The sequence below is a fragment of the Peromyscus californicus genome, unplaced genomic scaffold (genome assembly GCF_007827085.1).
Source record: "Peromyscus californicus insignis strain IS unplaced genomic scaffold, ASM782708v3 Scaffold_9__1_contigs__length_137607984, whole genome shotgun sequence".
NCBI lineage: Eukaryota > Metazoa > Chordata > Mammalia > Rodentia > Cricetidae > Peromyscus > Peromyscus californicus.
In genome coordinates this window covers 135356298-135378626 of record NW_026294617.1, presented here as the reverse complement: position 1 = coordinate 135378626, position 22329 = coordinate 135356298, and the positions used below count along the sequence as shown (strand labels likewise).

The 22329-nt window shown below is 42.5% G+C and overlaps 1 protein-coding gene across 1 annotated transcript in view; it reads right to left on the bottom strand.

The window, feature by feature from the left end:
* Positions 1 to 97: 97 nt before the first annotated feature.
* Ptger3 (prostaglandin E receptor 3) overlaps positions 98 to 22329 on the bottom strand; it is a 73371-nt gene continuing 51139 nt past the window's right edge. Inside the window, exons 3-4 of the mRNA XM_052731160.1 lie at positions 11074 to 11162; positions 98 to 5501 (exon numbers count right to left, since the gene is read on the bottom strand). Of these exons, the coding sequence (XP_052587120.1) occupies positions 5498 to 5501; positions 11074 to 11162 (93 nt within the window). The 3' untranslated portion in view covers positions 98 to 5497. The remainder of the gene's footprint in view (positions 5502 to 11073; positions 11163 to 22329) is intronic.

The following is a 22329-nucleotide window of genomic DNA, read 5'->3' as shown; positions in this document are numbered from 1 at the left end:
TCTGGGAAGACAGGAAACACATAGAACTTAGTGCCAATTAAATGCCACATGGTAACAGCCTAGGCGCTTCAGCCTCACTCACATGTGCCAAGTCAGATCCAAAGACACAGATGACTATGTCTTTATTGGTCACTTCTGTGTCTTGGCCCCAGCAGTGCTGGTTCCATAGGATCACAAGTTTCTCAAAGTTCAGGTCCTGAAAACTCACAATGCAGCCAGTATTCAAAAGCAGCTATAAAGGATATTAGAATGAGTTTCACACAAATTACTTTTATATAAAAAATACTTCATATAATGAAAACCAAGCCTTAGGACATGGATGAAACAAGAACCACTTTCATTTACAGTATGTGCATAGACATTAAAAATCAACAAAATGTTTAGTAAACCCCAGATTTCTGAAACATAAGCACAAATCAAGACAAAAAGGAGATAGTTGCATCATTATAGTGAGTAAAGTATAGTGAACAGAGCCTTAAGATGCCCACACTATGACAGCTACCTTAACGTGCCTCAAATGTATTCCTAACTATTGAGGGTATGGGAAGGCTGTGTTATTTTAAATACATTTTATAGCTTTTTTGTAACTTTCATTTCATGTTTTTTTTTAATTTTAGGTTTTTCTTATAAATAATAAAATAGCAGGCCAATTAAAGTCTGAATTTTCTACATCTTATAGACTATTCTAAATAACTATAAGGCACATATCTACATGTTCCTGTACAAGGTAATGGATCTACCTTCTCTTCCCTCCTGGGGAGAGTGGAACAAACACAGTCTCCAAACACCAGCACAGCTGCTTTCTCAGGGCCTGGCTCTCACAGCAGTTTTGGTGGCCTTTCCCATCATCCTGGCCTCACATCCAAGAAGCAGCCTAGTGGACCTTTCTTCACCTGTTTTCATTCACTCCGATTTGTGCTGCTGCAAGAGGACAGCACTGGAGTGTAGCATGAATCTTAAAGTTCTTATTAATAAAATCAAACCTGAGGCAGGTATTGGGGTGAACACTGGAAGATCAGAGAGACAAAACAAGCCACAGCTAACCTCACCTGACCAACTTCTCAGCTGATCTTGTTTTCTCAGAATGGAAGCCTCTGTGTCTCTGTGTCCTCTTATCCGAATGGCTCTCAGCTGAACTATGCTGCTCAAAACCTGAATGCTTAACCAGCCAAATGCTTAACCAGCCAAATGCTTCTAGTTTCTGGTCTCCACGCCTTATATATCTTTCTGCCTTCTACCATTACTCCCTGGGATTAAAGGCTCACTTTCTGGGATTAAAGGCGTGTGTCACCATGCCTGGCTGTTTCCAATGTGGCTTTGAACTCACAGAGATCCAGAGGGATTTCTGTCTCTGGAATGCTAGGATTAAAGGTGTGAGTGCCACCATTTTCTAGCCTTTGTATTTAGTGGCTGTTTGTTCTCTGACCCCAGATAAATTTATTAGGGTGCACAATATTTTGGGGAACACATTACCACCACACTGGAGACTGGCCTTTGCAGGAGCTCATTTCCTCCAGTGCAAATGTCAGAAGCTTAAGAGGACACAGAACATACTACATGCAATATACTACACAGGACACGTTAGATGTAACATGTGATATGTCACACATAGTAGCTTATATATTTGTCATATATTATAAAGAACCACACACAATATATTTGTGTAATATCTTACATATAGCTAATATGTACTGTATTACAAAGACTCTATTGCATATATGTGAAAAAGAGCAAGAACTCATGCCGACACATCCATTTAGCACATTAATGATACACAGTTTTATGTGCTTAACCCATAAGCTTTATGGTTGGTCTTATAATTGGTTTAAAACTACTGATCAACTCCACTTATCTACATGCTCTGTGTTTGGGCAGCACCTCCATGAAACTTGTTTTATTTGGAGGATTAGCCTTTGTTTCAGCCTTATTACCTAATGACGAGAGTGTTTACTGATGATACTGATGACGGGGACCTCAAAAGTTAATTCACGTGTCAGAATCACAACACAAGTGCACCTTACAGCAGAAATTGGCATTTTGGATGAATTTGGTTGGTGTGGGACATCTTTCTGTGTGCTGTGAATATGTGTTACTCCCATTGGCTAATAAATAAAGCTGCATTGGCCTATGGCAGGACAGGATGGAGCCAGGTGGGAAAATCCAAGAGAGATAGTGAAAGGAGAAAGAAAGAGTAAGGGGAGACACCAAACCGCCATCCAAGGAGCAACATGTAATGGGATGCAGGTAAAGCCATGGAACATGTGGCGATACATAGATTAATAGTTATGGGTTGAGTTAAGTTATAAGAGCTAGGTAACAAGAAGCCTGCCATAAGTCATATAATTTCCAAATAATATTAAGCCTCTGAATGATTACTTTTTTAAGCAGCTGAGGGACCTCAGGGCCAGGCAGGACACAGGAAAACTTCCAGCTACATCTGATCTTCAGTAGATGATTTCTCTGAACTAAAAGGCAAAGCATTCTTTGAATTCCACTCAGTTTTGTTGAGAACCTAAAACTAGGCTAAAAACTAAAGCTTGTTTTTAAAAACAGCACCAGAAGCATTTTACAGAAAAACATACTTTCTCTATCAGAGTTTGGATGGATCACAAAAGGGCCAGTCTGGTGCCTGGAAATCACCTTTGTCAAGCTTCTCCAGTTGCGTTATTATTATTATTACAAAAGGAGCCTTACACTCTTGTGTTGAACTGAGTATGATTAGATTCCTTGGAGACAGACACAAAAATCAGGAAGTTAACATGAAATTTCCTCAGCTGAATGGTAATATGGGAGCATCTTCCCACTGAATTCCTTCCTATTAAAGACTGGTAGACCTCTATATAGATGTCACCCCTGCTGATAATTTACTAAATCAGTAGCAACCTTCTAGGTGTCAGACAGGACAACACAATGTTGAGATAGATAAGAAAATATAATAAAAAGGGATCTAGCCATTGTTTTTCAAGGGAAAAAAGGACACAGAGTGTAAGTGTCTAAGGAACAGTATGGTATGATACTGTGGGGTCCATCTAATGTCAGAATGAGATTACAGATGAGGACACACATAGGTATGAATTGTCTAAGGCCTGAGACAAGGAGAGAACACATGGGAAGTGGGAAGTTCTGCAATGGTAACATGGTACAGATACTAACACCTGGGTTTGAAGTGGGTTCTGCCCATGACATTCAACCCCCTGCAGTAAGGAAGTCAGTTTGTAGTTGAAACTGAGAGCTCATATCAAGTCCTTGGAAATAATTCTGAACAAAGAGTTAAACACTGTCAATGCTTACTGGTCTAGTACATTGCATACACTTCACAGAGCTCCTCACAATAACTCTACGGGAAGTACTGTTTTCATCTCATAGGTAGGTTAATTTGAGACCCAGGGGTATGTACTGAAGATTTCTCAAGGGCATAGGGCCTGTGTGTGATGTATTGAGAGTCAAATCCAACTTTGCTTCAAAACCCGTGCTTGTGCTACATCACCTGGTCCTTTAAGTGGCATGTCACTGCAGCAAATCTTAAGTGATGGTACTAATGGAGAACCCTGTACAGAGCTCTGTCTTGTGAAGATGAAGCAGTAGATGACAGCTCAATAGCCATGAAGGTGATCGACAGACATTGCTCTGATGGTGATCTTTACCCTGTGCTCAGTAATGGTCATTGAACTTAAATCTGAGAAGTGGATAGTATGAGTGATCAGCTAAGGGCTAGAGTCAAAATAAAGCAATGGGAGTTGACAGCTGATTCATGGACCACATCATTTAGTTATAGGTGGACAGAGTGACAATGGACTCCTGATATAGGCTCCCAGGGTGAAACAACAGATCCCAGATTCTCATCTCTTCTCAAGACACCCACAGAGGTGACAGTGTGATATAGTGACTGCCTAGGCAGACACTGAACATCTGCTGAACTAGGTGAACTAGGGGGTGGAGAGAGGAATCCAAAGGGCAGGCTGAAGAAGGAAAAACAGGTTGTTGGATTTACAAGTAGGAAAATGTGTACCAGATGGAAGCTATTAAAGAACTCAAATACTTTTTAAGTTCACTATATCAACACAGACAAAATCATTTTATTTCACAAAAAGTCACAGACTTGATATAGAATAATTGTCACTTATTAATTTTGCCTGTTTTTTGTGTGTGCAGCCTGAGCAAAAATTATGAGAAATCTTAAGTTGATAGTGAATCCGAAATAAGATTGAACTGTAACCATAATTAGCTGGCTGTATCTGGTTTTCCTTTTTATAGTTTTAACTGAACATTTAGTCATCTAGCCTTGGAATTGTTAGTGACACTTGTGTGGGAGCTCAAATTACTCAGGGTCAGAGAATCTGAGCTTTCTTTACCCCGCAGGGCTGTATAAGGAGATGATTTGACCACCGGCATGTTTACCAGGTGTTTGGAAGGGTCTATGCTTGGCTGTATGGTGTGCTTTGATCTAGCAAGGGGAAGCTCTTTTGCCTCTCCCCTTGGCATGTTATAAAAAGTCTTTTTCAATAAACCTTTGAGGTTGTTGCATATTGATCCAGGCCCTCCCGAAACTATCCTGTGTTTCTGTCTTTCTTCTCATCGGCTAGGTCTCTCTTTTTATCTGATATTTTCTTAACCCTCTCTCCTCTTCCTAAGAACCCTAGAAAAGGGCCGGGTGGTGGTGGCGCACGCCTTTAATCCCAGCACTTGGGAGGCAGAGGCAGGCGGATCTCTGTGAGTTCGAGGCCAGCCTGGGCTACCAAGTGAGTTCCAGGAAAGGCGCAAAGCTACACAGAGAAACCCTGTCTCGAAAAACCAAAAAAAAAAACAAAAAACCCTAGAAAAGGTGGGGAAGGTGGAGGCTGGACTCCCACAGCCTCCCACATACTTGGAAGACACCCTTAGCTGAACTGCTCCCTTTAAGAGCAGAGAAACAATAGTGTGATTCCTGAATCACTGAGGGGCCTATAACCAGAAATAAGTTAGAAACTTTATTTCCCAGCCTCGTTGAAAAGGACACAACTCTGTGGTGTCCCGTACCTGCTTGGCACAAACACCCTTTGCTCAATGCCCTCTGCCTTCCCATGCAGTTTTTTGTCTTGTTAAGCTCATACCCAACACGTTGATGTTTCACTGTTTAAAAGTTATGCTGCTTTTTCAAATCTATGTAGAAGAATCAAACTACGAAAACATGTGAAGATGTTCTGTCAAGGCTGGTGTTGGAGACGGTGCTCTACCAAGTTTGTCTGTGCTTCTCACAAGCCTTGCCTATGCAATTCTGCCCTACTTCCCAAGTGCAGAGTCCCAGTCCTTCACAGAAGTCAATGAGCATCCAGAAGTTCCGGTTATCATAAGAAAGCTTGTCTCAGTTGTCTAATGGCAAGAAAAAAATTAAAACATGGAGCCAAAAGAAGATATAATCCAAAATATTCAGTTATCTTTCTGGGGGCAGGGTGCGGGGGAGAAATTCACAGACCCAGGGAAGCAGGAACTGCAATGAAAATCCACCTCAGGGTGTTTGTCATCTGTTAAAATACAGAGAGAAAGACCTGTAAGTATAGTAGGAATAATTTTTACATGTTTGTGTATAGAATAAAAGTAACATATAAATAAGAAATACACATGCCATCTATAGCCAAAACACATGTGTGTAGAAATTAGGTGTGCTTTATAAATGAAGTCCCTTACAGGTACATCAAATACACAGATTGTCTTGCATACAATAATTCCCAATAAGTATATAATTGTGATTTTAAAATAAGGAAGAGAGCCATTGAGCACCCTGTGAAATGCAGCCTTTCTCACCTCAAACCAACTCAGTCTTCTGCCAGATTTTAAGGTAATATGCCTTGCTGGTTAGAGTGAAGCAAGTCAGTTTCTCACTGACAGAATTTCAAATCTCTAATTCGTTTAGAAAGCATTTTGACTGCACACAGTTTTCAAGAGCATTATAGACCACACATCACAAGCTCATTTAAAGTCTTCTTAAGCTAAAATAAAATACAAGTATAAGAAAAAGCAATCTTGTAGCTGGGTGTGATGACTCATGCCTGTAATTCTAGCACTCAGGAGTCTGAGAAAAGAGAATCCAGAGTTCAAAGCAATCCTTGGTTCCATATGAGTTTGAGGCTAGCCAGGACTGCAAAAAACCCTGTAAAACAAATAACAACAACAACGACAAAACCCAACTCAACTAAACAAACAGTGACACCAACAACAACAACAAATCTCTCCACATTTGGTCTTCCAATTACAGTGCCAGTACTTGCCATAGTAGTACCCAGCGTGATTGCAGATCCTGGGTTGAGGGAGCTGCAGTTTGCTCCTTCATAAACTCTTGGGTATGCAATATATTAACTCTCTAAAGTGTTTGCAAGCAGTCTAAGAAGTGCATATTCTACATTAAAGAAACAAGAACAAGATAAAAAAAAGCACATATAACAAATGCCTAAAAATTCATGCAATAAATGTATCAGACAATTTTTTTTAAAGTACAGAGAGAGACTAGAGAGATGGCTCAGCCATTAAGAGCACTTTCTGCTGTAGCAGAAGACCTGAATTCAGTTCCCAGCACTGATATTTGGTGGCTCACCACTGCCTGTCACTCCAGCTCCAGGGGATCTTACGCCCTCTACTGGCCTTTGCAGGAGTCTGCACTCACATGCGCACACACACACACACACACACACACACACACACACACACACACACACACACGGTTTGAAAAATGCTTAAAGAAGAAAAGTAGAGTGGAAAGAATGAAAAGGTATTGTAAGACAGTGATGGCTTTTTGGAGTTGAGGGAGGGACTAGATAGCAGTAAGCACCCTCTCCTGGTTTATTGGCTTATTTGTGCTGCTGGGCAGGGAACCCACCCTTGAGCATGCTAGGCCAGCACTCCACCATTGTTGCACATCCCCAGAGCTTCTCAGTTTCCCCCCACTTTTCAAAGTCTCTATGCTAAGCCTGTCTTAATTTTTTTCTATTTAATAAGGCAAAACTATAGTCAAATTTACTTTAAAAATGAAAGACAAGGGGCTGGAGAATGTATCTAGGGTTAAGATTTCTTGCTGTGCAAGCACATGACTGGAGTTTAGAACTCAGCACACACAGAACAAGCCAGGTATACTATGTACACCTGTGTCCTCACGAGGCTTTGCTGATTTCAGCCTAGCCAAGAGGACAAGACCTGTAAGTTCAGGGAGAAATCCTGCCTCAAAGGAGTAAGTGGACAGTGATAGAGAAGGACACTCAATACCCTTTTTTGGCTTCCACATGCATTTACAGACATACAGGCACACAGACAGACAAACAGACACACACACACACACACACACACACACACACACACATATTTACACACAGACCCCTGTACTTATACTCACACAGACACATGCACAGACATATAAACATGTTTATAAAAGAAATGATATTTTTTAAAAAGCCATAGGGTGAAATTAACAAAAAAAGACGTGAAAGTAAGTTACTGTCTTCCCTTCATGCTCTGTAACAAGGGAGAGCAGAGCCACAGTATGCGTAGGTATACACATTTATTCTTTTTTTGTATCAACTCATGTTTTATTAAATACCAGCGATGACATAAACTAAATTTTTCATAGACTTTCCCTAAAATGTCCTTACAATTGTGAAACCAGAACTTTCCCTTAGAGAAAAAGAAAACTGATACAATGAGTAGAAAAGCTTCTTTTCCTCTACACAAGCCTCTACCTTCTTCATGATGTCATTCATAAGGCTGTTTTCTTCTGCTTCTTCCAATTTCTGATGTTCAGGTCTAGGTGTTGGAGGAGGGCTAGGTCCTGGTGATGCTGTATTGCTATTCATTTTGTTGTATGTGTTTCTGCCTTGACGTCTGCCCATCTCCTTGTGGTTCGTTCTTGGCCTTATCCCCACACTTGGTTCAGACAGAGCTGACAGATTCAGGAAGTCTCTCTCTCTCTTGTCCAGATGGGAGCTCTCTTGTCCAAATGGGAACTCCAGGGCAGGATGGGAGCTCTTGTCCAGAAGGGAAGTCCGGGGCAGGATGGGAGCTCTTCTCTCTCTCTCTCTCTCTCTCTCTCTCTCTCTCTCTCTCTCTCTCTCTCTCTCTCTCTCTCTCTCTCTCTCCTCCAGAAGGGAAGTCCGGGGCAGGATGGGAGCTTGGGGGGGGGGGGGGGGTCACCAACTGGATCAGGCCCTCTGAATGGGTGAGACAGTTGATTGGCTTGATCTGTTTGGGAGGCATCCAGGCAGTGGGACCGGGTCCTGTGCTCATTGCATGAGTTGGCTGTTTGAAACCTGGGGCCTATGCAGGATTGTTTGGCTCGGCCTGGGAGGAGGGGACTGGACCTGCCTGGACTGAGTCTACCAGGTTGATCTCAGTCTGTGGGGAAGGCTTTGCCCTGGAGGAGATGGGAATGGGGGTGGGCTGGGAGGAAGGTGAGGGGGGCCGGAGCGGGGAGAACAAGGGAATCCGTGGCTGATATGTAGAACTGAATTGTATTGCAAAATAAAAATTAAAAAAATACAAAAAAAAAAAGCTTCTAATGCTCTAATCACCCAGTTTTCTGAGGGAAAAATAAAAGCATGGACTCTGTGTGGAACTGAATATAGAAGATATGAGCCTTAGAGAAACAGCTTTTGTAAAATTGGAAAAAAAAAGGAAACAGACTGGAATGTTTTTTCTTAGAATATTGTAATTTTGTAAGATAATATGTTAGAATAAAATATTTTGTCATTATAATAGGAAATTGTAAAGCAAAATTAAATTGTGGTAATATTCCCCCATAAAATGATACAAATGAAAAAGTTAATTCCTTTTTATAATCTTTGCACACTCTGCAACTTGAGAATAATGCACAAAAGTATGTAAGTTTAAAAGTGTAGTACATATAAAATTTTTAATACTTTCAGGTAATTTATAGGTAAATTATCAAAAATATTTTCTCATTGATTACATACTGGGAACCTCTACATATATATGTATGTGTGCACTAACAAACAGCATCTAGTATCTGATATATTCTCAACATAGGTGATAAAAGTTACAGAAAACAAAATTCTTAAGGGCGGGCAAACTGACAGTATTTTTTAATACTCACATTAAGCCAGGCACAAGTACCTCAGCCAATGCTTGTTAAACATCTCTGAGTTTTTGAGTCCAGTCTGGTCTACATGGTGAGTTCTAAGACAGCCAAGGCTACACAAAGAAATCCTGTCTTGGGGAAAACACACACACACACACACACACACACACACACACACACACACACACACACACGCCTCTTTTAAATGCTGCTTTCTAATCTTTGTGGCCTAATGTGTCTGATGTTGAAATGTGATGTGATGTTGAATGGCTACTGTGGCAAGCACAAACAACTTTTCAGAGGTTATCTTATTCACTTGAGCCCCAACTAATGTGTGAGGTCATCATTGGCATTTATAGGTGAGACATTTGAGACTGAGAGAATCTCTCTAATATAGCCACAGAGGTCTGTGGCCTCAGAGGCCAAGCTGGAATTTTCACGTAGGTGTTCACAAGCTTCTAAGTTTCCACTGTCACGTAACTCTTTCACCAAATTTGGTAGATGTACCCATTTTCTCCGTTGTAATAGAGAGAAACAGACTTTTAGGGTTGTTGGAAAAGTAAATCTGTGGGAATGCAAAGTGGTGAAATACCCATGGAGAACCCACACTTCTGCAGTTCTTCCTCTAGGAATAACACATTTAATCTTACAGATGCTAAATGAAGGACACATGTGCATAAGTGTGGTGCCCTTAGAGTCCAGAAGAGGGAGTCAGATCCCTGGAGGTGGAATTACAGGTAGTTGTGAGTCGCCTAACATTGGTGCTGAGAACTGAACCCAGGTCCACTGCCAGTGCTCTTCACCAAGCCTTCTCCCCAGCTCCAGCCTTATGATTTTTAAGCTTTTCCAGAGTCCACCGGCATATTCTTGATGGTCTAGTTTCCAACTTCATAGAAAAACATATTCACTTTCTTTGAAAGTCTGAATTGATTCTCTCTCAGTAACCACAACCAGGAGATGGTAAATGGCAAAGATATTAAGCTCTTGAACATCCACATTCATAGTAATACTGTGTACTGAGAAGAGGTACTTTTCACACCTGGAAAACCAGAGAATGAAATAAACTGAGCACACTGGCTTTCCACTTACTTGATAAGCCGAGTGTGCTGTTTTAAAAACAGAAACCCTTTTCTTCACATCCTTTCTTTTGGATATAGGTTACAGAACACAATCGTGCTGGCAGACTTCATTCAGTCCACCCAAGGCTCTGGAGTCCCTAGCAGACACATTGAAGACAGTGTTAAGAGTAAGAACTGATGTTCTAAATTTAACAGAGTTAACCTTGCATCTCACTCTTCATTGCGCTCTGTTTTCCAGAGTGTTCATTCACCGAAGGACACATTTCATACAAATTAAATCAAATCCAAAGGGGAACTGAGAGTGTGCCGGCCATGTGGCAAAGACATTGGGTTCTGGTGTCTGATTAAAACACTGACTCAGTTGTAAAACACTTATTATGCATCTTATTATAAGCACTCAGCGACATGGTTGAGGAACTGATTTGTCACCAAATCAAGCTAGAACCAGTCTCAGTGGGAGGAAATATCTGAAGGGTTTTACAAAAGAAAGCTATCCTGTCCAGTTTGGCTTTCCTGGATTAAAATGGGTGTGATGACTTACAGGTTTGTGTGTGTGTGTGTGTGTGTGTGTGTGTGTGTGTGTGTGTGTGTGTGTGTGTAGTCAGTGGACAATCTTGAGTGCTGGTCCTCAAGTGACTTTCCCCTTTTTGATTGAGACAGTATCTTTCATTCGCTAGCTGGCCAGTGAACTCCAGGGATTCCCCTGTCTCTTCCTCCCATCCCTTCATGACTGAGATTGCAGGTGTACATCACACCTGGCCTTTGGTTCTGGGTGTTGAATGAAGGTCCTCATGCTTGAGGCAAGCACTTACAGACTGAGCCATCTCCTCAGCTCTTGCATTTTGATTCTCAGAGATATTTTTGCCTTGGTATCAGCAGACAGACCTAAGCCAAGGACAAAGGCTTCTCTGTCAAGCAGGCAGCCTTTCATCTCACCTTTCCAGTTGGTCATTCCACATCAGAGCTGAGGAGCCTGGGCAGGGCAGGGAGGTGGAGCTGGAAGCATAGTTGGAGTGGTGCCTGATCTGTGAACAGACAGAGGTGTCAGAGGACAGAGCTACCGACTTTGGTTCTTTTCATCAGATGACGTTCCCTCAAACATGTTGAAAGAAAACCAATGCCCACACATTGACTCACACTGGTCATGGCAAAAGAAGATATGTGCTTTAGATTATCTTCCCAAGACCAGCACACTCCTGCCATCATGCTAAAAACTAGAGACTCACACTCTGCTTACTCCATGTCCACATTTGAAATGACTTCTGTTTCTAGAGTGGTTACCTCAGCACTTGTTAAACCCTGAATAAAAATGCAATACAATGCTCTAAGGCCTGTCTGTTCTTTGCACTCTATAATTTTCATTACTTCTCATCACGCTTAGGAAAAGGCCAGAATTCTTAACTAGACATCAAAAACCCTGTTTGGTTTGGCCTCTAGCTGGAAGACTATCCTCATTTTAAACCTCCTCCTGTTCCTGCATCCTCAGTCCCCACTGGCCATCCTTGAGTGGTACAAATGGGGTCATCCTTTCTCCTCCCTCAGCTTCCTTGCCCTAGTTGGTTCATCCACGCCCCCCCCCCCCCCCCCCCCACCGTTACCTAGCTAACTCCTGCTCATCCTACATATCTCAATTTGAAGATTTCTTCCTCGGGGCAACCTGTAGGACTTTTCCCATTATTTAATGCTTGCTGTTTGTCTCTTTAGGAATTCGTTGTTGGATACCAATGGGCTTTATGAGTATGTGTTCAGTACTGTCTAAGGGAGAAGGTTCATACAGAAGGAACCTGTCTGCTTTTATTTGCTGCTGTATCTCTGACCTGCAGGCCATGACAGATGGGTTTGTGGCTCAAATGATGCTACCGAATTGGTCACAAGTGCATTCCCTCAGTAGCAGTGCCCAAGTTCACCCTGATTCATTGGACACTGCTGAGGAACTGAAAAAAGACTCCTCACTCTGAAAACATATTTCTCCTTAATATTATTTATCAGTAATTTTCTTACAAGGAAAAGTAGAATGAAATAAAATTGCTGCAAGAAAAAAATCCATATAGAAAGGAAGTTGTTTTGCTGCCCAGAGCACTGGTTTAGTCTCAATAAAGTCAAGACCAGCTAGGGCAGCACACACTCAAAACACGTGATATCACTTAGCTTGTCAGGTGAACTCTGAGCCTTTCCACTCTGGCTATGTTAAGGACATGGATGAGTTCATCAGGAAAGTAAGTCTGAATACCAATGGCATGACATCTGTCTTACAATTCCAGAGGAAACAGAAGATTAGTGACACTTTTCATTCAAACACAACTCTGGGTCAGGGGTCAGACTAGGGAACAAGCAGCATGTTTTCCCATTTCTTCTGCAAGGTCCTCAGATCCCCCTTTTATTCTTGTAGCCAAAGAAAGCCCTTCTGGCTGGAGTAGGTTCTGGTCTTAGCTGACCTCGGTGATCCTCCTGTTGCCTGTTGGCTACCATCCTAGCAGTGGACAAAGTTTCAGAATTTGGTATCTAACAGCAGAATGGGAACACTGCTGTGTGAGGCTGTGACAGTATGTACCAGTCCTGCCCATCCATCAGGGCTCACAGCTCGTGCACCAAGCATGAACCTAACACAAGCCACAGACTTGGAACAGTGAGGTATCAGTGTGAACACATCAATAGTAACATGTGCATCTCCTTGGTTAGGACAGCAACCATGGATGCTATCATGAGTGAGGGAGGATGGTTAAAAACTTCCACTTCTTCTCAATTCTGCTATAAACTCCCACAAAAATAAGTCTGGCTTTGAAATGGTTCTATATTTGAATGATAGATGGTTTAACCTAATAAATGTTTTTTCTGGTAATGGTTTATCACCCACATTTTTCTCCTCTCAAACACACCCTCTATACCATTTCTAAGACAAATATCAGTAAGTCATAAAGATCTGTCAGTTTTTGTTGTAACCAGATAGAGCTGTGAGATACCTAAGGTGCCTCCAAGTGGCTCTGGCCATCCCTGCTCCACTCCCCAATCATTGTAAGATTTGTGTATGAGCTGAGGATGAAGGATGTATCTTGGGAGAGACCAGGAAGGGAACAGCATGACAAAGACACCAGCAGGGTTTGAAGCTCAGCTGAGTCTCCTCTCTGACCTTTAGGACAGCTCTGGACTGTGAATGATCCTCAAAGCTTGCCCCACATCGAGACAAAGGTTCTGGGCCTTTTCACTCCTACACCCGTCAGTATTTATGGTTCCCCTAGCTGTACCTGGCATTAAGCCTCTGAAAGTCACACTGTAACTTAGCATTGACACATGGGGAGGCTCTGCAGCAACAGGAAGAACTCCAGAAAGGAAGTAAGCCATCAGCCAGCACCAGATGCACCCTGCGGCAAGTTATGCTTCGCTGCCAGTGGGAAGGCTGCCTGTTTTATGGATGGACACTCTGGGAAGGGTGTCTCATGAAAAACAGCCTTCTTGGACCACTGTGATCCATTCCCCTTAGCTAAGGGTTAAGCTTTTAGATCATGTTGAGAAGCAGTATTCAAAAGTTCATTAGCCCTTGGGAGGCAGAGGCTGGAGATCAGAAGTGCATGGCCAGTCTGGGATTTACTTAGGGTAGGGGAGAATTATTGGTGGAAACATTTGCTTGAAGCGTACCCTGCCTCAGTGGTGCCAGACTCTTGCTTTTAATATGATTCCATGTTTAACTCCTCAATGCACTGCCCCCCATAGCACCTCCAAAATGGTACAGTCCACTTCTAATAGACTTCTTAGAGACCTCAGCTCTCCACCATGGAGCTCAGCCTTTGTGCTGACAGAGGACTTCTCAGAACTAAGCCCCTCACCCTAGCTTCTGGTAAGCTCATAGGATGACAAAGTGTTTCCCACACCATTAAATGTAATCTACTCATTTCTCTCTGAGTATGAGAGTACAAAGATTCAGTGAAGTGTAACTCACGAAGATATACCAAGGACATTTTTAGGAATCCAGGTGAGACCCTGAATACTATCCACCCATGTGCATTCAAGCAAGCGGCAGGGGTGGGGGGGTGGGAATGGGGGTGGGGTGGGGGTGGGTGGGCTTCCCAGTGGCAACTGTGGCAAGTGCGTCAATAAACCAGTCCCTTGCGGACCCCTTGACACAGCCAGTGGACCTGCGGGTGAATGACACTGAAAAGAGAAATTAACCATTTGATCAATTAATAATTAATAACTAAACACACATGATAGAGATGGAATTGAAAGGAAATTTCAATAGATATTTTAGGATGTTGAAATGGGAATCCAAAACCCCCATGGCCAGTGGCTTTTCATAATCCAGACAATAATATGCAGACTATACTGCCTGATTGCTGCCTTGAAGAAAGTTGGGATAACAAGAAACAGTAGAAAGGGGATCTGATTGCAGGAGAAGACAGCACAATGGAGTCTGTCGTCACTCAGTGTTGGCACTCACAGCTCATCCTGAGGGTGGGTCCGCTCTTAGGCACAGGACCGACTACTCGAAATAGGGTGGTGATCTTGTGAGTAAACAAATTTGCACGTTTTAAAGCCAGAAGGAGCTTTGGGGATCATGGGACCCAACTCATTTACACATGGGGATGTGAAGCCAAGTTGTTTTTATGGTAACAAAGCTGGATTTTGGTAAAATTTTGTCTGGAATCCAGTTTCCTCATTTTTGTCCCACACGAGGCCCAAGAATAGATTAGCAGATTTCATCTACTTATAAACAGCCCAGAGCATAAATTGTCCAGCAAAAAAGAGAAAGGAGAGAGCAGGGGAGGGGAGAGGAGGGGAGGAGAAGGAACGGGAGGGGAGGTAAGGGAGAAAGAATGTGAATTCATGACCAGAATGAAAGCTGACAGGGGACCTGGCCAGTGCTGCTTGTCATACGCCCAGATGTTCATCAGTTTTGTTTGTTGATGCCCTCTGGCACAGTACAACCTAATTACTCCAGGGTATTCGAATGAGTGGCCTTGTGTTTATACCTAGTATCTGTAAGTAGAGACTAGCTCCATCACAGACTAATGTTGATCATGATGCTTCACTGAAGTAAGTGACTTGCTCAAATCTAGATCAGAACCACAATCAGAAACCAGATCTTTGGGTCCTCATGTGCTATGTTGCTCTCCGAAGAGTTTAAGGCAATGGATTATTCCATAGTGAGAATAAGGACAGCAAGTCACCCCAGCAAAGGAACAGGCTCTTGGCAGGTTTGTTGACTCAGTCCTGGTCTTTCTGGATTGAGGTATCATTCTGGCCCACCCTTCAGTGAAGCCACTTCCAACCCCTGGAGCCTCCCTGCTCCTTCCGGTTCTTCTCAGAACCCAAGTCACCCTGAGAGGGAGGAAGAGGGCCTCCCAGGAAAGGGCCCTGGCTACTGTAAGCCTGACTCCAGACAGATCAACATTTCTCTCCATCACACAGTGTCTGAGAGGTTGTAGCCTCTTCTCACTGTCCAAAACGCTTCCCTTGTGACTCCAGTACTTCTGCTTGAATCTGGGTGTATTCAATGGTATTCTGGGCTTTTCCAAAACACTAATGTGTATTCTAAACAGAATAAATCACCACTACACTGCTCTTCTTGCATTAACATGGTTTCATGATGCCCTGAGAACTGAAGGGGACATATAAAAGTGATTTAGGAGATCTGGGGTTTCCTGGGGTACGGAAAGAAGCATTGGGAGGAGGACTGCATAAGAAGGGCTAAGTTCTTAAAGACACAGTAACAGGCCTGAGCCAACACTGCCTGCCACAGGAGGCTTTTCATAGTGTGCTAAGATGTGGATGTGATGTGGATGATGTCTGGTGAAGCACAACACCTCCCCTCTGTGTGTGCCCAAGACTTTCATGCACATTTTGAGGGTCACATGTAATAATTAGCTGTCAAAGTCTGAGAAGGAAGAAAGTCCAGGGTGAAGTCAATTCTCTTGTAGGAGGAGCCCCCTGCAAGAGGGAGGAAAGGCTGAGAAAGAGGGTCCTCACCTCTCAGCCTCTGTGACCACACCTGGACCATCTGCTTTCACAGCAGGCTCCACAGAACCTGAGTGCTGAGCATGGCCTCATTCCAGAGTGGTCTTTATTCACATTATGAGGTAAGAGACTCGGTGTTTTCCTTTCAAACCACAGCATCATCGCAGAAAGCAAAGGAAGCTGCTTGTAAGTGCCCTAAAGTCTAAGCAGCCCCGTGTGGGACTGCCCAGAGGTAGGGGGTTCTCTTTGAAGGAGTAAACAGTTCTTCCCAGAGAGCTTGATAAAAATCTTTAGACACCATACTTCCACACTGCCAGTCATTTCTGTAGAGTGATGAGTTTCATTTCCTCTTCAAGTGGTTATTTTCCAGGAGAATATGCATGCACTATTTGAACATTAAATAATTTTAAAATTCACATTCCAAAATAGTGTAAGAAAAAAGTAAGAACAATAAAAATCCATATTCCAAGTAGTTAGCCTGAAATTATATACATATAAGTGACTCTAAACAGACTGAGCAGGTTGTATTTATATATTCAGGTGTATATATTCATACACATATATATTTAATAATAAAATTAAAGAAAAAGAGGTCATGATTTAAGAGCAAGTGAGGAGGAGGAAATAGGAAGACAGAGGGAGAAAAAGAAAAATTATACTTTAATTTCAAAACCAATAACAAAATTTTAAGACAGAATCCAGAGCAAACTTGCTATAATGTAATAATCTAAATTTAACAAAAAGTGAAGAAATCAATGTTCAAACATTACCCTAATTTTTAAAATGCCAACAGGCAAAATATAAAACAGAAAAAAATAAATCCATATTACAACTGACAAGTTGAAATGATTCTTTTTTTAAGTATTTATTTGTGTGTGTGTGTGTGTGTGTGTGTGTATGAGAGAGAGAGACAGAGAGACACAGAGAGAGAGAGAGAGAGAGAGAGAGAGAGAGAGAGAGAGAGAGAGAGAGAGAGAGGAGAGAGACAGAGGGGGGGGGGTTATGTCTGTGCATCACATATGTGCCTGGTGCCCATGGAGGCCAGAGAGGGTGTCAGATCTCCTAGAACTGGAGTTACAGTTGTGAGCCTCCGTATGGGTACTGAGAACAGAACTCGGGTCCTCTGCAAGAGCAGCCAGTGCTCTTAGCTGCCGAATTCTCTCTCCAGTATCAATTCTTTAAAACAAACAAACAAACAAAAAAAGCTGCCAGGGAATCTCTTCCTCCATAAACCATGGCACTTTTTCAGTTCCTCCTTTATCATTCTTGTGCCATCATGTGGACACAGGTTCCTTTAGAAAGTGGCATTCTTGCCTCTGGTCTTTGTTATAACTGCCCACATCTGGCCGGCCCCTGTATAAAAAAGCCAGCAAGCGGTGTTTCCTCTGTGGATTCCACCTTGATTCCTCTCAGTGCTGGAGTGTGACCTGGAAGTGTGAGCCAAATAAACCTTCTCCTCCTCAAATTGCTGTTTGTCAGAGTGTTTCCTCACAATAGCAGATGAAAATCTAGACCACTCTATATGACTGTGGGTGAGATTGAAAGGGTTAGTGTGTCTGAATTGCTTGAACAAAACTGACAGTGTGGCCCAATGTAAGTGCTCAGGAGTGTTAGCAGGTCCCTTTCAGTTGTATTGGATATGGTATTTATTACCCTGTCCACAATTCTAGGATCCTGTTAGGGAATGTCCATAGCCATCACCTCAGCTGAAGGGATAACCATGGGTCTGTCTATATGTATATTTTGTATAAGGATTCTGTTCATTGCGGACTATACAGGTATGCACATCCAAGTCATAGGTTAGCCAATAACCTATGACATTGTCAATCAAGCAGCAAATTGTTGATTTGATGGTTCATAATGATTATTAACTTGAACAAAGAAATAAAACTCTGGCAGGTCTATGGGGGAGTTTCTAGATCAAGTAAATTAAGGTAGGGAGACCCATTTAGGCTGTGAGTGGTACCATCCATGGGTTAGGGTACAGGAATGAATGACAAGAAAAAAGCAAGCTGACTGTGGATGAAATGTGATCCCTGCCACTGTGACTTTTTTGCCATAGTGGATTATACCCTTGGACTGTGAGCCAAAATGAACCCTGCATTGCTAACACTGTCCATGTCAGGCACTCTGTCACAGCCAGGAGGCAAGAGACTAACACAGCTGACAAGACCAAGATTTCCTGTCTTGAAGATCTGAGCCTGGAAGGGTACTGCCATGGTTTGGATGTGAAATGTCTACCTGGGGCACAGGTGTTAGAATCTTTGGTCCCGGCATCGGTTTTGGGAGCCTGACGAACCTTTAGGAGGAAGGCATGCCTGGCACGGGCAGGGCATGGAGGTAGGTGTCAAGTCCTCTCAAACCATGAACCCAAACTACTCCTTTCCATGAGCTGCTTCTATTAGGTTTTGGTCACAAAACAAGAGAAGCAACTAATGGAGTTCCAGGATTCACAGCCTGGCTATCAGCTCTATGAGTTACTTTTCTTGGCAAACCTGGAAGTAAAGGGCTCAGGCTGGCAATGGGGACATGCCCTGTCGGCCCAACAGCCCCAATCTTCTATAACAGTGCCACAAATCAGGGACCACTTCTTCAGATACAGGAGCTGTTTGGGATACTTTCCGTTCAATAACATTCACTTAAATGGAAAAATATTTTTAAAAGGAAGTATTTTTTTTTGTAAAAGATAGCTAAAAAAGAAGTTGTACAGATTAAAAAAGTTGGAAAGGTTTTGGTGACAACACAAATACTCTCATATCTTTAAATAAATCTACAAATACATAAAATATATTAGGAAAAATTGCTTTCTGGGATTGGCAAAAATAATGTCCCCTAACACGGAATTCTATTTTTCTGCTAAAGGGACATAGGATAAGATGACTCCTAAGGACATTCTGCTATACTTATAGATCGGTGTCTTACTTAGACATCATCAGTCTCCTATAGTAGTTGGTAATTAATACAGAGACCCACAAAAGTGTGCAGAGACTTTGGAGCACCTGGCCCTAAATGGGATGTCTTCAGCAAACTTCTCCCCTTACGGATCAGGGATCCATACAGAAGAGGAGGGAGAAAAGCGGTAAGAGCCAGCGATGATGGGTGACGTCAGGGGCACAACAGGACTGACACATATGTGAACTGACAGAGAGACTGTGGCAGCACACACAGGGCCTGCACGGGTTCGAGCCAGACGGGGTGCCAGCGCTGAAGGAGGCAGTGGACGTGACCGCTCATGCTTAACCAAGAACCTATTTCTAACCGACAACTGCTTGCAAAGAAGAAAAATTAACTTTCTCCAATGGAGTCTCATGGGGTACATAAACCACACTTAAGAGTAGACCTCATGCCAGCAGTAGACGCCAACACAAAACAAACTTTTGTTGTTGTTGTTGTTGTTGTTTTTTTGTAAATTTGTCTTATGGTGCTTTGTTTGGACTTTTTTTTTTTTTTTTTTTGGTCTTACTGGTCTTCTGCTTTTATGTTTTCCAATTTTGTGTTTCTATGGGTTTTGTTTTTTGTGTGTTTTTTGTTTTTGCTTTTTAAATTCTGTTTTGTTTGTCTTCTTATTTGTTTTCTAAAGAGAGAGAGAAAGAAAAGGCATGGAGTTGGGTGGGTGGGTAGGATCTGGGATTAGCTGGGTGAGGAGAAATCATGATCAGAATATACTGTATGGAAAATTTTTTCAATAAAAAAGAAGAAAGTTACTGTTTCCTGCTCTCCCATGTGTAAACACTTCTGGATTGTAACCAGTGGGAAATGAGAAAGTGAGTGCAGTTGGTGTTGGAAGGGAGAGAGTGCAGAAGACCTGCTCAGGATTCAAGGAGGTCATGCTGAGTGAGAAGCAGGGCAATGATGTCCTCCATTCAGTACGGGTGCCTCAACATCAACTACATGAGTGTGTGGGGGAGGCAAGAACAGGGACCCCAAAGAGGAGGAAAGAAGGGTCTAAGCCATTGAGGACACACAGCAAGGTGTCTTGGTGCATGTGTGTGATGTAAAGGGGAAGCTGGTGAGGACGTTCTTATTTCTTCTGGCTTCCTTGGACTCCTTTGGGATTAAGGGAAGGGACAGAAAGCTGGTTGACAGAGAGACCAGCATAGAGATGCTGCAGTTAGGGTCAAGGACTTGTCCCAGCAGAGGCTGTAGTTACTACAGGTGAAGAACCCAAAGCAGTATCTAGATTCTAGAAGGAAATGACCATGCCTGTATTGTCTTCTATGCTAAAATAGTAGTCAGGGTTGAGTCCTCAGGACCAGGGACTCCTGATGTGTGAGGAAGTGTCCCTCAGTTTACCAGCAACTCCCTTGTTTTCACAAACAGGAATCACCTGTGGGTAGGTTGTGCCGGTCTGACTAGCTGCACCCAGTCTACATGTGGGTAGCTTTCTCTCTTATACCAGGTAGTGTAGAGTATGTAATAGCCTGCTCCTTCACACTGGTACCATCTAGTAAGGGAAGGGAAGAATGGGAGAAACAAGGAAGAGAGAGGGAGGCAGAACCTTCAACTGTAAGTCGGGGAACCCACTGTGCTGCTTTCTGCCTCCTGGGCCCTACCACGTCAGCAGAGAACAAGGATTAGTGGTGATTAGTGGTGGTGCTGTGTTCCACACAACAAACACTAAAACAGACATTTAAAAAGTCCTAAAATCACACAAATTTTGTAATTAGTGTTGTTACAGTCATAGTAAACTCTAAGCTGTGGAAGATTCATGGATCACCCTGCCTCCCTCAGTTAGCAAAAAGGAAGGAACAGATGCCATCAACTCTGAATAAATACAGCAACTGCCCTTATAAATATGTGAATATTGGCCTTTCTGCCCCAACCTAATGCACCACAAAAATGATCAGAAAGAAATCCAAAACAAAATGGAAATTTTCTGCCCTAAATGAAAAATAAAAAAAGGCCATCCTAATTCCAAATAAGCTAGGAATGTAGATATAAGACAAATTAAGTCTGACAGAAGGTATGCATTCTGCTTTTTTGAATCAATTGTCATCCAAGAATTGATTGAGGATCTCGTTGCAATTTCCTATGGCAAACAGATCACAGGAAATTCAGCTCAGATAAAAAGTAAACAACAAATAAGAGTTGAAGGCTCTTAGTTATCACCAAGTCATTAGCTGAGAGGCTCTAGGAAGATTAAAGGCTGCTGTGAATGTAGTAATGTGTGAGAGTCATCGATTTCATGATAAATCAATCCTTATCTTTAGGTCGGAGAAGGTTTGATTAATACCTAGGCACTCTGTATGCTGAAGTGTTTCCTAGTCCCTGATGTAGGCACTGCTGTCTGCAAAATATTTCCACTGAAGAAGTGACTCCTTGTGCATCACAATCACCCACAGCCATTCAACAACCAGATTAAGTTGACCCACTGGGGACAATGTGTGGATCCCAGCAGATGCTCTCTTTTATGCACAAGACAAATTACTTCAGCCTCATGATGAAGGTCAACTCAATCAGCTCTTGCTGATAATGTACTTTATGCAAAAGATGTTGTTCAGGCTGTAAAAACATCTTGACTCAATAACAAGAAAATTGCTATAAACTGTACATGATTTAAAGTGATCATTATGCAATATACATCCTATGAGTTGAATGGTTATGATGAGTCTAAACTTGGTGCACCCCCATTTCTCTAGGGTGACAGAGTCAGTCAAAGAATGGCCAATACAACATCAGCTCCAGCATGGATGTCTGGAATCTGGCCCAGAAGAGTAATTTATCAGATTTAAATACAAAACAATGCAGTAAATCATCATTGCCTGGCATATCTTAGTCTAAATGTCACAATAACTATAACCCTCAGGCAGAGTCTGAGCAGATTCCTTGACATTATATAACTCACACACAGAACAGGCATCACAAGGCCACTCCCAGTCCCAGCACAGTACGTAGGGATTGTGGCTCCTGTAACTGCCCATTACTAGCTGGACACCAGTTGACACACTGCAGTCCCAGATCTCTCTGTGTTAGGTGTGGCCATGTGAGGAAATTCTGGCCAATTATATGTAAGCAGAAGTGGTGAGACTTCTGCAAAATCCTAAAGAGAAGAGGCATGCTTTTCTCTACTTCCTCCTCCCCACAGGAAAGTAGACTGATGGCTGGCACTCAAGCAGTTGTATTGGACCATGAGGCAGTGAATGAGAACCGCGCTAGAAATAGCTTTCATTTTTGATGATGAGGGGATGGCCAGATCAGTCCTGGGCTATGTACAACCAGAATTTATTTGTGCATCAGGGAAAC